Source organism: Dermacentor albipictus, chromosome 1, assembly GCF_038994185.2.
Source record: "Dermacentor albipictus isolate Rhodes 1998 colony chromosome 1, USDA_Dalb.pri_finalv2, whole genome shotgun sequence".
Taxonomy (NCBI): Eukaryota; Metazoa; Arthropoda; class Arachnida; order Ixodida; family Ixodidae; genus Dermacentor; species Dermacentor albipictus.
Genome location: NC_091821.1, coordinates 297,459,139 through 297,475,485, shown reverse-complemented (window position 1 = coordinate 297,475,485; position 16,347 = coordinate 297,459,139). Strand labels below are relative to the sequence as shown.

General features: G+C 42.8%; 1 protein-coding gene across 4 annotated transcripts in view; it reads left to right on the top strand.

Moving 5' to 3' along the window:
- Rubicon (run domain Beclin-1-interacting and cysteine-rich domain-containing protein rubicon) overlaps positions 1–16,347 on the top strand; it is a 461,889-nt gene that overhangs the window by 56,278 nt on the left and 389,264 nt on the right. For all 4 annotated transcript variants that reach the window (XM_070531460.1, XM_070531458.1, XM_070531457.1 and 1 more), the window contains one exon: positions 10,439–10,551. In XM_070531460.1, coding sequence (XP_070387561.1) covers positions 10,439–10,551 — 113 coding nt within the window. The remainder of the gene's footprint in view (positions 1–10,438; positions 10,552–16,347) is intronic.

Here is a 16,347-nt window from a genome sequence, read left to right as displayed (position 1 = left end):
TCTTTCCAGTTCTCTCGAAATCTATGAACAAGGTACTGCTGTACACTGATTCGTTAAGTACCCTGAAGGCTCCAAATCTGAAATTCGAGTGTGAACCGCTGGTAGGGGATATCTTAAACATGATGACTTTCAAGAAATAGGGCAGAGCAATTCATTTCTGCTGGGTCCCAAGCCATGTTGGGATACTAGGTAATGAAGCAGCAGATAGATGCGCATCCATGCAGCATACAAAGGCACAATGAACACTACACTTGCTTACAAACATAGTATCTGAGCGATTTGGAAGGCCTTGACATTAAAATGGCAACACGAATAGGGCTCTTGCACAAACAGGCTACATCTTAGGAAACTTGTGCTTGGCGAGTGGAGGTCTTGTAATCACCAGAAGCGGTTTACTGAAATAATTTTATGCCGACTGTGGAGTAGGCACACACACCTTACACACAATTTTTTACTTACAAAAGATGACCCACCAACATGCTAGAAGAACCAAGAACCGCTGACAATTATGCATATATTACTGAAATGTACACATATTGAAACACACAGACGAAAACTGTTGCACAATTTATATAAACTGCACGTGCCTTTACACCTAGCCTTAGATTTAGGAGATGGTAAACTAGTGCCATTACCTGACCTGCTCAAATTTCTTCATGACACCAGCTATTTACACAAGCTATAGAAGAACACAGCTTTTGCTGTTTTTCAATTTGATTTTATAACACTTCATGTTTGGTGCAATATAGCCTTGGTCGCTTTTGCATCACTTAACCACATTTACTTACTTACTTACTCAATTATATATTGTAACGTGACATTGAGGCTGACTGTTAATATTATACTAAGAAAGGGCATAAATATATGTATGTTTGCATTGAATGTAGCATTAGTGATTCTAGTACAGTGAGATGCGTTGTCATCAATAGCAGGGTGTTTACCAGGGAGGAAGGAACAAACTAGGAAGGAATGTCGTGTGACAACCTTGAAGCCTAGTTCAAAAAATAAGAGGATTCATACCAAAAGCACCCAAGTATGTGCCACCAAGCAGTTGTTATTAGTCACTCAGTGCATCTGTGCAGGGTTTGTCATCTGCTTTTGTAAGCTAACTGTATGGATGACTCAATGAAGCTGCTGCCGTTGCAGTGGTTCCCAGGCATAGGCGGAAAGTTGGAGGGTGGGGGTGGGGAGGGGGGTCCAGTTTCTGAACCCCTATGTATATACATATATATATTTCTTGCATTTGAAGGAACTTCGTGCGACCTCGAAGAATAGTTCACTTAAGTGTCGGCCTTTTTATTTATTCTTTATTTATTCAGTACCTGCATTGTCAATAAGGCATTATAGCAGGGGGGATTTCATTCGAAATACAATAGTTTGTAGAAGCGTATTTATACACTCAAAGCATAGTAAAAAGCATCAACAGACGTAATTAGTACAACATCAGGCGGAAGAAGATTCCTGGCGCATGCTGTCTTGAGAAAAAGGAATACCGTAAAATGTCACCTTTAAAAGCAAGTTCCTTGACTTTCAAACAGTGATCCTTTCTTTGGGATATGTACAAAGGTGGTTTCATCTATTTCTCTCGACTAATGCTAGTATAGGAACGATATATGCTATAAAAGAATTCCAAACGCAGGTTCCTCCTACGAGTCTTTGGGTCTGACCATTGAAGAGTATGTTTAGCTTCTGTCATGCTGAATTTTCTGTCATAGTTTCCTAGGACAAATCTGGCAGCCTTGTTTTGTATTTTCTTCAAGTTTGATAATTATTTCCGAGGTGTATTTGAGTGTATGCGTATTTGAGCATTGGTCATACATGTGTGAAATACAATTGTTGTTTCATACCTTTGGGTAGGGGACTGAAATTCCGCCTAAGTATACTGAGCACTGACGTGGCTTTATTTGTTAAATAATTTATGTGCCTAGTGCATCGCAAGTCCGAGGTGAAAAAAACACCTAAATATTTGAATTTCTTCGCAGTACTAAACTAACCTCATAGATTCTATATGTGTGCTCTTGGTAGGAGCACTTCCTTGTAAAGGTGACGTGCATACATTTGCTCACATATAGCGACATTTTCCAACGTGCACATCATGTTGCCACAATGTCGAAATAATTCAGCAAAGCTACATAGTCACTGTGATCGTTAATGACTGTATAACATACAGTCATCGGTAAACGTTCAAAACAATGACGTGATATCATCTGTAATGTCATTAACGAACAGTAGGAATAAGAGCAGCCCCATTACTGATCCCTGGGGTGCCCCGGAAGCGACTGGGGCTTTTACTGATGAAAAACCGTTCAGAACAACAGACTGCTGCTGGAAAGAGAGGTATTCAGCAATTCATTTGAGCACATTTTCATGCAGATATAAGCTGTAAGTGTTGATACAAGGAAGCCATGCGCAGCAACATCAAACGCCTTATGAAAATCTAGGAAAACACAGTCAACAACTAGCCGTCTGTCAATAGCCAGAGCCAAATCATTGTGAATTGTGTGTGAAAATCCGTAACAAAATCCATGCTGTCTGTCATTTAGAAGATTATGCTTTTCAAGATGCAACATTATGCTCCATTATTTAACACGGGATACTTGTTAACGACACGGGCCTGCAGTTCTGAACGTTCTTGCTTGGCCCACTCTTATGTACAGACACTGCCCACTCTTATGTACAGACACTACATGTGCCAACTTCCAGTCACGGGTTAAATCAGCATGGTTTCAGGAACATTGAAATAACCCAGAACGATACAAACTTAATACCCCTGAACAGTGCTTGAGAATAGCAGCTCGGATATCATCAGGACTGCTGGCTTTGCTCTCTTTTATATAATTTAGCAATCGATGAACACACGTTATTGAAGAAAACACGGCGGACATGCAATCTACTTTAATCCGATGCAAAACTTCGATATCTTGTGTATTTGTAGGGGCAAATATGAAATTATATGAGAATTTACAAAGCCTCATAGGAGGCAGTTTAATTTCATAGCCTGAATTCTCTCTAACCACCAAGAATCAGGCGTCCCTCGGTGATGTCATCTACCTTCGTGTAATTTTCGTATACTTCACTATCACTAATACTGCTTTGCCTTGCCGCCGAAATTGCAGCCTCTGTCTTTTTTTTTTCTTTTTCTGTGAGTCCGAGTATAAGCACTTCTGCACATGACTGCTGTTGATTCTGATTTCAAGTGAATCTGGCTTGGGCTCATTTCGTTACTGAGTGAATTATACAGGGTGCCCCACAATCATGCACCAAGACTTTAACAAAAGTGCAGTTGCGTTACTCGAAGAAAGCTTAGTGCATGTTGTTTCCAATGCAGTGGAGTAGCTGCCAGTAATTGTTTCGTTCCTGAAATTTAATTCAACACTTGCGATTAACTATCTAGTCTGAGAAGTACGATCCTAATTATCAAAGTGTCAATGAGGCATATGTAGGCACCCCTAAACATCCCCAGGCACTGCCAGGCACCCCTAGGCATCCCCAGGCACCCCCAAATGACATCTAACTGCTGTGTTTTCAGCGACGTATTAATTGCAAGTAATTTTTTCTGACTGGCAAACAAACCTCACGAAATATGAAAAATACCACGGGACAGCGCTCCCACGAGCATCATAAAGCAGCGCACCCTCAAGTAAGCTGATTGAAAGCAACTCCATTGCCTGTCGCAAACCCGAAGAGACAGCACATTACCTTGATCATGGTACGGAAGGAGCACCAACAGCAGGTTTCGTGACTTTGCAGCTAGTTCTTCCTCTCTATGTCACACTTACTATCCATCTCTCAAGGCTGACTGATGACATTGAAAATAAAAGCCCCTTAAAAATGCTGCTGAAACACTGCTCTGACCATGCACGAAACGCGAAAAGCAATGTAATAAGCATAGCATGTTTCAAAATTCTGGCTTTGCTCACACCGCATGGACAGGGTGTGCGCACAGCTATATTTTGTGCCTGAAACTTGCTTCGGACTAAAGCCAAATTAAGATGATGGTTTTAGTTTTCATGAGAGTGTATACGGGCTGCAAAAACAGGTTCATGGCATAAAATATGAGCGAAATAAACAGACCGTGAAGTGACCCACATGTTGAGAAAAGTCAAAACCAATGCATTCAATAAAGTAAATAATAACTTCTAAATGAGCAGAATTGGCAGTCGGCATGCCTGCACAAAAAAAAAAAGTCACATTTCAGTGTGCCCTTATTATCTATGAATTCATAAGCACCATTGAATATCAGCTGCTGATACAGAGGACGTGTTCGAATAGGTCTCCTTCTGCAGCTACGCAGTACTGAGTCCGCTTTATCACATCTTCAGTGGCTTTCTTGATGACCGACACTCAAATTCTACCGCAGACATCCCTTATCCTTGTCTTGAGCTAATCTCACATTCGTCTCGATCATGTAAGGGCAATCTTTCACATAACCCCAAAGAAAAATCAAATGGGGAGAGGTCAGGTGACCTAGCCGACCAATTTGCAGGCCTGTGCCTTCCAACATATTGCGCATGAAAAGTTGCACCCAACCAGTTTCGTGCTCGGCCGCTGCTGTGTGCTGGTGCTCCATCTTGCTGATACCACAGAAGCAGAAGACTTGACAGTGGGAGTTCACTGAGAGACTAATCCACTGCTCCTTCAAGGATTTCGCTTATGTAACACTGTCCAGTCAGTGTGTGATCGAAGAAGATGGGACTGATTATAGCACTGGCATAAATTCTGCACCCCACATTGAACAACCACTGGCATTGGTGCTGATTGCAGTTTACCCGGTGTGCTTTGTAGTCACTCCAATAGCGTGCATTATGCAAATTTACCTGGAAATTTCTGTGAAAATTGGCTTCATCTGTGCACATGACGTTGCTCAAAAAGTCCGATGACTCATCGGCTATTCATCATCATCATCATCATCATCATCATCAGCCTGGTTACACCCACTGCAAGGCAAAGGCCTCTCTCATACTTCTCCAACAGCCCCGGTCATGTACTAATTATGGCCATGCCGTCCCTGCAAACTTCTTAATCTCATCCGCCCACCTAACTTTCTTCCGCCCCCTGCTATGCTTCCCTTCCCTTGGGATCCAGTCCGTAACCCTTAATGACCATCGGTTATCTTCCCTCCTCATTACATGTCCTGCCCATGCCCATTTCTTTTTCTTGATTTCAACTAAGATGTCATTAACTCGCATTTGTTCCCTTACCCAATCTGCTCTTTTCTCATCACCTGAACGTTACACCTACCATTCTTCTTTCCATAGTTCGTTGCGTTATCCTCAATTTGAGCAGAACCCTTTTCATAAGCCTCCAGGTTTCTGCCCCGTAGGTGAGTACTGGTAAGACACAGCTATTATTAGCTGTGTCTATTAGCAACCTGCTGTTCATGATCTGAGAATGCCTGCCAAATGTACCCCAGCCCATTCTTATTCTTCTGATTATTTCCGTCTCATGATCCAGATCCGCCGTCACTACCTGCCCTAAATAGGTGTATTCCCTTACGACTTCCAGTGCCTCGCTGCCGATTGTAAATTGCTGTTCCCTTCCGAGACTATTAAACATTACTTTAGTTTTCTGCAGATTGATTTTTAGACCCACTCTTCTGCTTTGCCTCTCCAGGTCAGTGAGCATGCATTGCAATTGGTCCCCTGAGTTACTAAGCAAGGCAAATATCATCAGCGAATCGCAAGTTACTAAGGTATTCTCCATTAACTTTTATCCCCAATTCTTCCCAATCTATGTCTCTGAATACCTCCTGTAAACACGCTGTGAATAGCATTGGAGAGATCGTATCTCCCTGCCTGACGCCTTTCTTTATTGGGATTTTGTTGCTTGCTTTATGGAGGACTACGGTGGCTGTGCAGCTGCTATAGATATCTTTCAGTATTTCTACATACGGCTCGTCTACACCCCGATTCCGTAATGCCTCCATGACTGCTGAGGTTTCGGCAGAATCAAACGCTTTCTTGTAATCAATGAAAGCTATATATAAGGGTTGGTTATATTCCGCACATTTCTCTATCACCTGATTGATAGTGTGAATATGATCTATTGTTGAGTAGCCTTTACGGAATCCTGCCTGGTCCTTTGCTTGACAGAAGTCTAAGGTGTCCCTGATTCTATTTGCGATTACCTTAGTAAATAGTTTGTAGGCAACGGACAGTAAGCTGATCGGTCTATAATTTTTCAAGTCTTTGGCGTCTCCTTTCTTATGAATCAAGATTATGTTAGCGTTCTTCCAAGATTCCAGTACGCTCGAGGTTATGAGGCATTGCGTATACAGGGTGGCCAGTTTCTCTAGAACAATCTGACCACCATCCTTCAACAAATCTGCTGTTACCTGACCCTCCCCAGCTGTCTTCCCCCTTTGCATAGCTCCTAAGGCTTTTTTTACTTCTTCTGGCGTTACCTGCGGGATTTCGAATTCCTCTAGGCTATTCTCTCCTCCACGATCGTCGTGGGTGCCACTGGTACTATATAAATCTCTCTAGAACTCCTCAGCCACTTCAACTATCTCATCCGTATTAGTAACTATATTGCCGGCTTTGTCTCTCAACGCACACATCTGATTCTTGCCTATTCCTAGTTTCTTCTTCACTGTTTTTAGGCTTCCTCCGTTCCTGAGAGCCTGTTCAATCCTATCCATATTATACTTCCTTACGTCAGCTGTCTTACGCTTGTTGATTAACATTGAAAGTTCTGCCAGTTCTATTCTAGCTGTAGGGTTAGAGGCTTTCATACATTGGCGTTTCTTGATCAGATCTTTCGTCTCCTGCGATAATTTGCTGGTATCCCGCCTAATGGAGTTACCACCGACTTCCATTGCACACTCCTTAATGATGCCCACAAGATTGTCGTTCATTGTTTCAACACTAAGGTCCTCTTCCTGAGTTGATGCCGAATACCTGTTCTGTAGCTTGACCTGGAATTCCTCTATTTTCCCTCTTACTGCTAACTCATTAATTGGCTTCTTATATACCAGTTTCTTCCGTTCCCTCCTCAGGTCTAGGCTAATTCGAGTTCTTACCAACCTGTGGCCACTGCAGCGCACCTTGCCGAGCACGTCCGCATCTTGTATGATGCCAGGGTTAGCGCAGAGTATGAAGTCTATTTCATTTCTAGTCTCGCCGTTCGGGCTCCTCCACGTCCACTTTCGGCTATCCTGCTTGCGGAAGAAGGTATTCATTATCCTCATATTATTCTGTCCCGCAAACTCTACTTATAACTCTCCCCTGCTATTCCTAGTGCCTATGCCATATTCCCCCACTGCCTTGTCTCCAGCCTGCTTCCTGCCTACCTTGGCATTAATGTCGCCCATTAATATAGTGTATTTAGTTTTCACTCTACCCATCACTGATTCCACGTCTTCATAGAAGCTTTCGACTTCCTGGTCATCATTACTGGATGTAGGGGCGTAGACCTGTACAATCTTCATTTTGTACCTCTTATTAAGTTTCACAACAAGACCTGCCACCCTCTCGTAATGCTATAGAATTCCTGTATGTTACCAGCTATATTCTTATTAATCAGGAATCCGACTCCTAGTTCTCTTCTCTCCGCTAAGCCCCGGTAGCACAGGACGTGCCCGCTTTTCAGCACTGTATATGCTTCTTTTGGCTTCCTAACTTCACTGAGCCCTATTATATCCCATTTACTGCCCTCTAATTCCTCCAATAGCACTGCTAGACTCGCTTCACTAGATAACGTTCTAGCGTTAAACATTGCCAGGTTCATATTCCAAAGGCGGCCTGTCCGGAGCCAGTGATTCTTAGCACCCTCTGCTGCGTCGCAGGTCTGACCGCCGCTGTGGTCAGTTGCTTCGCAGCTGCTGGGGACTGAGGGCCGGGGTTTGATTGTTGTGTTCATATAGGAGGTTGTGGCCAAGTACTGCACCAGGGTGGCCAATCCTGCTCTTGAGGGAGTGCGTTACCGGTTCTGGTCACCGGGATCAGGCCACACTCCAGGCCTGTTTGTGCAATTTTATCAACAATCGGATTTTATTTTTTATCTGATGGAAAATTTCCGGCACTGGGATTCGAACCACGGACCTCTTGCACGCAAGGCGGGTGTTCTACCTCTACGCCACCGCTGCACTCTCATCGGCTATTGTGAGGACCCAATTCAAGAAGTCTAGACGAGCAGAAGAGAGGCGCACAATTGGCTGCGCCAGTAGAGACGTCGTCGCAGCCTAGTGTGTGCGCAGCAGTTCCCGGCTCCGAAATAGGTAGGCCACGTGTCATACACACTCCTTAGGAGCAGGCAGCTTTCGATCAGGAACGCCGTGAGCAGAACCGGGAACGAGCTCATCTACGCCTTCCTGATGCTGCAGCCTGGGCACAAGAACAGGCTCGTGCAGCCAAGCACAAACAGCAACTGCGTATCGAGGATCTGGAAGCCTACCATGCTGTCGTTTAATGAACTGTAAGGATTAACGCAGTGATAAACACCAGGGCCGCACGTTCCAGCTTCGCTGGTTAACCATATGTACGGAGTGCTTGAGCGGTGATTTTTTTGTTTATTTCCTTGATTTCATTCTGACTAACTCAGAAGGAGCCTGTTCAAGGGCACTGCTTTATGATGTGGGTGGGAGAGCAGTCATGTGATATACGCCATATTTTGCAACGTTCATTTATCAGTCAGAAAAAATTTGTACACAATTAGTACATCACTGAAAATACCACAGTTAGATGTCCATTGACTGTGCCTACAAATGCCTCATTGACACTTTTATAATTAGGATAGTACCTTTCGAGTTAGATAATTATTTACAATTACCTAAATAAATCTTAGTAACAAAAAAATTACTGGCGGCTATTACACTGTGCTGGAGACGATATTCACTTGGTTTTCTTTGAGTAATGCAATTGCACTTTTTGTAAAAATCTTGACGCATCATAGTTAATTGGGACAACCTGTATATATTTTTGATCTCTGCATGCATGTGACAATGTTTCTATCCATAATAAATGTTGTAAATTATTAAAAGTATTCTTTAATGAGTCATTAGCTTTGCTTACTGGAAAGAGAAGCGAAACTGAGACACATGTCATTCATATGCATTTCACACACCGCTGACGAAAGACTCTGCCGAATGGGTCACTGAATTCTACAGGATTTTTTTCAGGGTCAGAAAAAGCATGCAAGCATTTTGAAGTGAGGTGAACATACAGCAACATATTCATTCTCTGGGTGTAAGCCATTCATAACTTTAGAAATAATTGTTAATTGGCTACCTCTTTCTCTTTAAAAATATAATAAGCTTTGTCCTGTGTATATATTTAAATATATTATGTACTTATGTGCGGGGTGTTTACAGTAGAAATTGAAAACAATGTTGAAGTGAGAAAATACGGATGAGGCACCCGCCGCTGGTACTTCTAATGCGCTTATGCTCCCATTGTCAAGATTTGCAGAAATAAAGCTAAGTATGAATTAAAATCCGTGCACGTCTGCACCAACAGTGATGCAGTAAGCTATTAGCCACAATAAAATTTTAAGTGAAAAGGTCGAGGCAAGTAAAAAGAAACCTCAAATGTTGTGCGTGACAAAACTCTGGCAGTGACACATTAGGTGGGGGGGCGTAGGAGATGGGCTTCTGCATCACTGGGGGTGGGGGGTCTCAGCCCCCCCCCCCCCAAAAAAAAAACTTCAGAGGGGGCTCAGGCACCGAAGCCCCCCTGTAGTTGGTACCTACGTTCTTATGTATTGAGGCCAAACATTGAAGGACTCAATAGCAACATGAAGAAAGAAAGCTGCATGCGCTAGACAAAGTGCAGCAACTGTAGTGGCAAGTGCTACTCAAGTTTGCCACATACCCAGCTACATATGGCATGCAGTTTCCATGTGTTGAGCGAAAGCAGGGAGATCTGAAAAGGTTGCCTATTGAGGACTTGAGACATCATTGACTAGGTCAAAAAGGACGTTGGACTGACAGCAAGAAACCCACAGGGTAGAATGCTAGCATTTTGTCCTGTGTTTTTCACTATCGTTCGATCACAGGACAGAACACACACAGGCAAAATGCACACAGGACAGAATGCTAGCGTTCTGTCCAGTGTACTTTTCACTGTCATCCAATGTCTTTTTTGCACTAGTCAATGCTGTCTCAAGTCTGTAATAAGCAATAACTAGCCCAACTGTCTTCTCTAGTGGCCTGACGTCAGGCTCCCCTTGACGTTCTTTCTTTCCTCCATGGCCTCCATGACTCCCTTACACATGTGAACGTAAGTCGTTTAGGATATTGGCAAGGATTACCAGGTGGGAGTACCGGCTAAGTCACAAACTACCTGTGGCTTGTTCCTGCTGATTAGAGCACAGACAGGCTCGGCACTTAGCCCAACAGTGCAGTAGCTGTATTTTGGCCAAAGGGACTGATTTTTTTCCTTATGGATGGTGTGGTGAACCTCTGGTTGGATGCATTCTGAGCAGAGCATGTGACTTGCAGGCCGACGTCTGGTGCCTGCTACCGAGTGCTTCTTCCCCACACCACGCAGAGGCCAGAGCCTGACCAGCTTTCTCTCATCGGCTGACTTTGGCACTTGTGGAGAACTGGACAGGGTGAGTACAGTGTATGCACACTTCCTTGCTTGTAAAATAAGATACAACTGTATATGGGATCAATGCAGCAAAAGGGCCTTGTTATGGTGGCAGCAGGGCAAAGTTGCTGATTGGCTGTAACATGACGACTGTAAAGGTTTCAGCCTATTGCTCATGATAAGATAACAAAATGGGGATTATACATACAAAGGGAGGTCCCAGGGTCAACAAACTGTAAAAGGGATCCCTTGTTAGTATCGTCTAGGATACCTAAATACACTGCAGCTATACATAATCTTAAAGAAAATCCGTTTTGTGAAAGCTACTACTTACAAAAAAGCAAACTATTTTTAATAACACAGAACAATTATTGTCAACAATGTTAACCTGTTTAAGCATTGATAGAAGCACTCAGTCTTCTGCTGCATTGTGCACTTCCATAATAGGTGTCGGCTCATTAATTTCACTTGAGAAATAAATTCAGAATTGGGCTTCAGATTGCTCAGACTTCTGCACTTGTGGCCATTACGTGCACAAAAGAAGAAAATATCGGCAGGTCTAACGTTTTTGTGGAAATTCTAAGCAAAGCTTTCCCTGATGTTTGCGCAAATGTTGATTCAAATGTTTTGCAAACATAATGTTGTAGTGCATGAAAGGAAAAACGATATGTAAACATCGGAGCTGATACTGGAGCCTACACCCCGCTACCATCCTTATTTTCTTCGTTGGTCTTGCTGTAAGCGCCCTCTGGCACCATAGCCGATGCAGGCGCTACAGGGACCCCCGACTAGATTGCAAGCATGAAATGGACGCGATGTGGGCATCCTTGAGTTTGTGAGAAAAGGTAAGACTCTGAGGAATTCGTGCTCTGGAGAGGCAGATGGGTGATTGGTATCCCCATGTAGGCTGGCTTGATGTGCTCTATAGAGACTGTCTCCTCACGTCACGGCTACAGAATATATTATTTTATTTTATTTGATAAGTACTGCAATCACCATGTGGTCCTTTGAGCAGTGTGGTACAAGCTTAATTAATGCAGTGGTATATACAGAAAATGCACTGGTTAATAAATACTATTATTTTAATAAATACAAAGCATACAGGTTGAGCACACACAAGGTTACACCAAAGAAGTAAAACATTGTTCATTCAATCATTTTTATTTCCTTAAAGACACACGGGGGGGGGGGGGGGGTATTATATAAGGGGTTTTACATAAGGGTATTATATAAAGTGTTTTTTTTATTGTTACGCACAATATTGTTGACACAGCGATCAGTGCGATGTTATATTTGATATGCTATGCATGAAGCTTGATGGGCAGGTGATAGTGCCGATGTTGCAAGAAAGGCCATTACTGTCTTTTGCTGCTCTGGGAAAAAATGAAGCAGAAAATGTTTTAGTGCAGGCACATTGGGTGAGAAACTTGTAACGCAGGACCAGTGCGATAAGATATGTGAGCTGCAGGAATTATGTAAGGAGTGCAATTAAGTGGTGAGTGAAAGAACTTGTGAAACAGAGAGAGGGTTGCAATGCGTCGGTGACAAGACAAAGGTGATGAGTTACACTTGGCTTTGAGAGATGAAGCACTGATTTCATATGAATACAAAGCATGAATGAATCTAGCAGCACAATTTTGAACGGATTCTAGGGTATTAGTGAGACCTACTTCAGGTGGGTTCCAGATGGGAGATGCGTACTCTAACTTAGCCCTCACTAGTGATTTGTAAGCAAGTAGTTTTACATGTCTCGGAGCGTTATGTAAATGACATTTTAAGAAACACAAAGTTCTGTTGGCTGATGACTTGACTTTAGCAATGTGCGTGTTCCAAGACATATTGTTAGATAAGGTAATGCCAAGGTATTTATAAGTGGCTACTTATTCAGCAGGGACGTTAACCATGTTGTAAGTGAAGTGGAGGGGAATTTTATGATGAGTAAAGGAAATGAGCTTGCATTTAGTAGGGTTTAGGGACATTAGCCAGTCATCACACCATTGTACCATGTGGTCGAGATCTTGTAGAATCATATGGTCACACGGACTAGTAATGGTTCGGTAAATGACGCAGTTGTCAGCAAACATGCGGATATTAAAAGATACATGCAAATGTAGGTCGTTAATGTATATTAGGAACAAAAGAGGGCTAAGGACAAAGTTTTGAGGCACCACCAATGACACTGGAAGTGGGCTGGATAAATTGTTGTTTGTAAACACTGCTTGTGAATGGTTAGTCAAGAATTCTTTTGTCCAATTTAGTACACTCAGGCGCAAGTTTAAGAAGGAGAATTTTGAAATTAGGCGTTTGTGGCGTACTTTATCAAAGGCTTTCGTGAAGTCAAGAAACAAGGAGTTGGTTTGTATGTTGACATCAAGGTTAGCATGAACGTCATGAACAAAGACGGCAAGTTGGGTTTCGCAAGAGAGACCCCTACGAAACCCATGTTGAGAACGGTGAAAGAAGCTATGAGAGTTGAGGAAATTCATGATGTAAGAGTAAATGACGTGTTCCATGGGTTTTCAAGGTACACTGGTCAAGGAAATTGATCGGTAGTCCAGATGTGAGATTTTGTTACCAGATTTGAAGATGAGAACAACCTTTCTCACTTTCCAGTCATCTGGAATGGTACCTGTTGAAAGAGATTGCGAAAGTAATACAACAAAATAAGCCGAAGCAATGTGACCTATATTTTTCAACAGTTTCGCGTTAATCTCGTCCAGTCCAGATGCCAATGACAACTTGGTCTTTTCGATGAGGGATGAGATGCCATCAACAGAAAAGCTGATTTCAGGCATGAAAGACTACTTCTATTTCTACTTCTTTAGTGAAGACAGATGAAAAGGCCTTGTTAAAAGCATCGGCACATTCAGCATCTGAAATAACCTCTCCAGAGTCATTAGTAAGAGTGGTAGAAGCTACTGCTTGGGGGCTAATTATCTGCCAAAACTTGTGGGGTTATTAGTTAACATATTAGGCAACTTGTTAAAAAAAGCAACTTTGGCATTATGGATTCCTGTGAGATAAGCTTCTTCAGCTGCATAATACTTGCCCCAGTTTTGGGTGCCCCCTTTAAGTTTGGCATACCGGAATAAACGTTTCTTCTTGTTATCTAGGCGGTGCAAAATTTTGTTAAAGCATGGTTTTTGGCTATTTACGCGGATAGTAGTTTTAGGGATGAACATGTGTATTAGTTCGGTTAGTTTGTGCTTAAAAGTGAGCCAATTTTCTTGAACAGAACAATGGTAAAAATTGGCCTCATATGTCGGTAAAATGGTGCAAAGTTCATTATTTATGGCATCATAATTACCCTCATTGTATAAAATTATAGTTTTCTTGTGCGAGGGATTGGCAGTAGTGCAAAAACTGTAATCTACATGAATAACTTTATGGTCACTAATTTCACGGAGATAGTGAATCGAAGACAGGCTATCGGGATGGGTTGTCAGTATTAAATCCAAAATGTTAGAGGAATCACAAGTGACACACGTTGCCTGAGTTGCTAACTGGGCTAGGTTATAGTCAAGGCAAACATCAAGAAAATCTCTAGCTTCAGTTGTGCTAGCCGTTGCAGTTTCTTCGCTCCAATTTATACCAGGAAAATTAAAATTGCCAAAAAGAATGAGATCGGCTTTAGGATATGTCAAAGTAAGCTGGTTTAGAATATTATTAAATGCACGACAAAAGTTAGAATTGTTATATGGGAGCCTATAGCAAACACCCAATAATACAGATTGTGGTAAAGCTTGAAATAATACCCATAAAATTTCAGTCAGTGTCAATGTTAACTACAAAACATGGTAATTGTTTACTGGCTACAATGAGAACACCGCCCCAGCCTTTGCGGTCTTTCCGATAGACATTGAAATTCTGTAAATCGGTAAGTACTTCTGCGTCAGCAACATCACTTGATAGCCATGATTTGGTTAGTATCGGAATACTGCTATCTGAAGACTTGACAAGATGACACAGGTAATCACGTTTGGGTATGAAACTTCGAATGTTAGTGAAGATTATGGAAAAATAAAGGTTAGCTTTTGGTCCAGGGTGAAAACTGGTGATAACTGCTTGACACCGATATGGTTTCTACTGGATTTCTTGCACTGTTTTTGAGGTTTCATTGAATAGATAGCGTTTCGAGCCGATGTGCAGTGTTTTATAGCATAGGGAAAATGGAACAAATTTCTGTCTTGCAAATTTGACCAAGTGACTTCTGGCATTCTGAACCCTGCGTGAGAAATCCTCACCTATGCTATAGGGCCTTCCTTTCAACTTGCATCCATTTGAAAGGATCCCGCCTTTTATTTTGTGGAACGTGAATTTTGCTATTATCGGCCTACATCTCTCGCTTGTGTGGCAGCCTAAGCGATGCACACAGTCAATTTCTTTAGGGTTAATATCTATACCTAAGTGGTCACGGCAATGGCAAATGATTATTTGCTCAGATTTGGCATATGATTCAGATGGCTTCTCGTCTGGAAGGCCGTAGAAAATTAGATTGTTACGTCGCGACCTGTTTTCGGCATCATCCAAACGTGCCTCAGTATCATCTGTTAGGCGTGCTGCATGAATGGTGTTATTTTTGATAAGTTGTAGTTTAGCTTGGAGGGATGGTAGAAAATGGTAATGTTTTTCAATATTGGCCATTCTCTTAATTAGGTCAGATAGGGTTTGCTCTGTTGTTAATAGTTGGTTCTTTAGTCCCTGCACTTTGCTTATTAGCATTGACTGGTCTGCGGAAAGTTTTTGTAGTTCTACGAGAATAGGATCGGAGCCGGGATTTCACTCTACGTCACCCGATAATAAAACTAACAACAACTGAACAACATGAGCACACTCAACAACGATCGCACAGCAGCAACGTGGGCTCAGTAGCTGCAGCAAGAAGTAATTACTAGTCTTCTTAGCAAAGAGGGATTGTGATACACCAACCTGGATAGCAAAAAGTAGCAAGTTTGCAGGTGACGACACGAAGCAGCCACCACACGCACGAAGCGCGGCTGACAGTTGCAGCTTATTTATAGTTGGCAGCATAGCTGATGTTAGTGATGATGGCGCTGTCCATCCAATATCCTGGGTCAGGCTCAGCGGCAGTGATGACAGGAAGGCAGACAGTGGTGTGTTGAAGCTTGACACATTGACGGTTGTTAACCGATAGTGGGCGGAGAAAAGTCGCAGCACAGCAATCCACAGGCCGGCGATGTGTCAGCAGAAGCAGTCACACCAGCAGCAGGGAGCAGATGAGCGAGGGTGGCAGATAGCATCTGCATAGCAAGAAGTAGCGGGTTTGTAGGTGATGACACAAAACAGCCACCAAGCCCACGAAGCATCGCTGACAGTTGCAGCTTATTTATAGTTGGCAGCTTAGCTGATGTTGGTGACGATGGTGCTGTCCATCCACCATCCAGGGCTAGGCTCAGCGGCAGTGGCGTCGGGAAGGCAGACATCGGCGAGTTGAAGCTTGACATGTTAACGGTTGTCAGCCAGATAGTGGGTGGAGCAAAGTCGTAGCACAGCAATCCACAGGCTGGCGATGTGTCAGCAGAAGCAGTCACACCGGCAGCAAGGAGCAGATGAGCGAGAACGGCAGATAGCATCTGCATAGCAAGAAGTAGCGGGTATTTAGGTGACGACACGATGCAGTCACCAAGCCGACCTCATCGTCACTGCAAACATGATCCAAACAAAACAGTGTCACTGTAAACATGATGAGAAAGAAGTTAATGTTGGTGCAAAGACAACATTACTTTCTAGCCGTTTTTTTTTTCCGCAATGACAGAAGTATTGGCAGAACTGGAAAGGGCACATCGTAGGCTAGCAT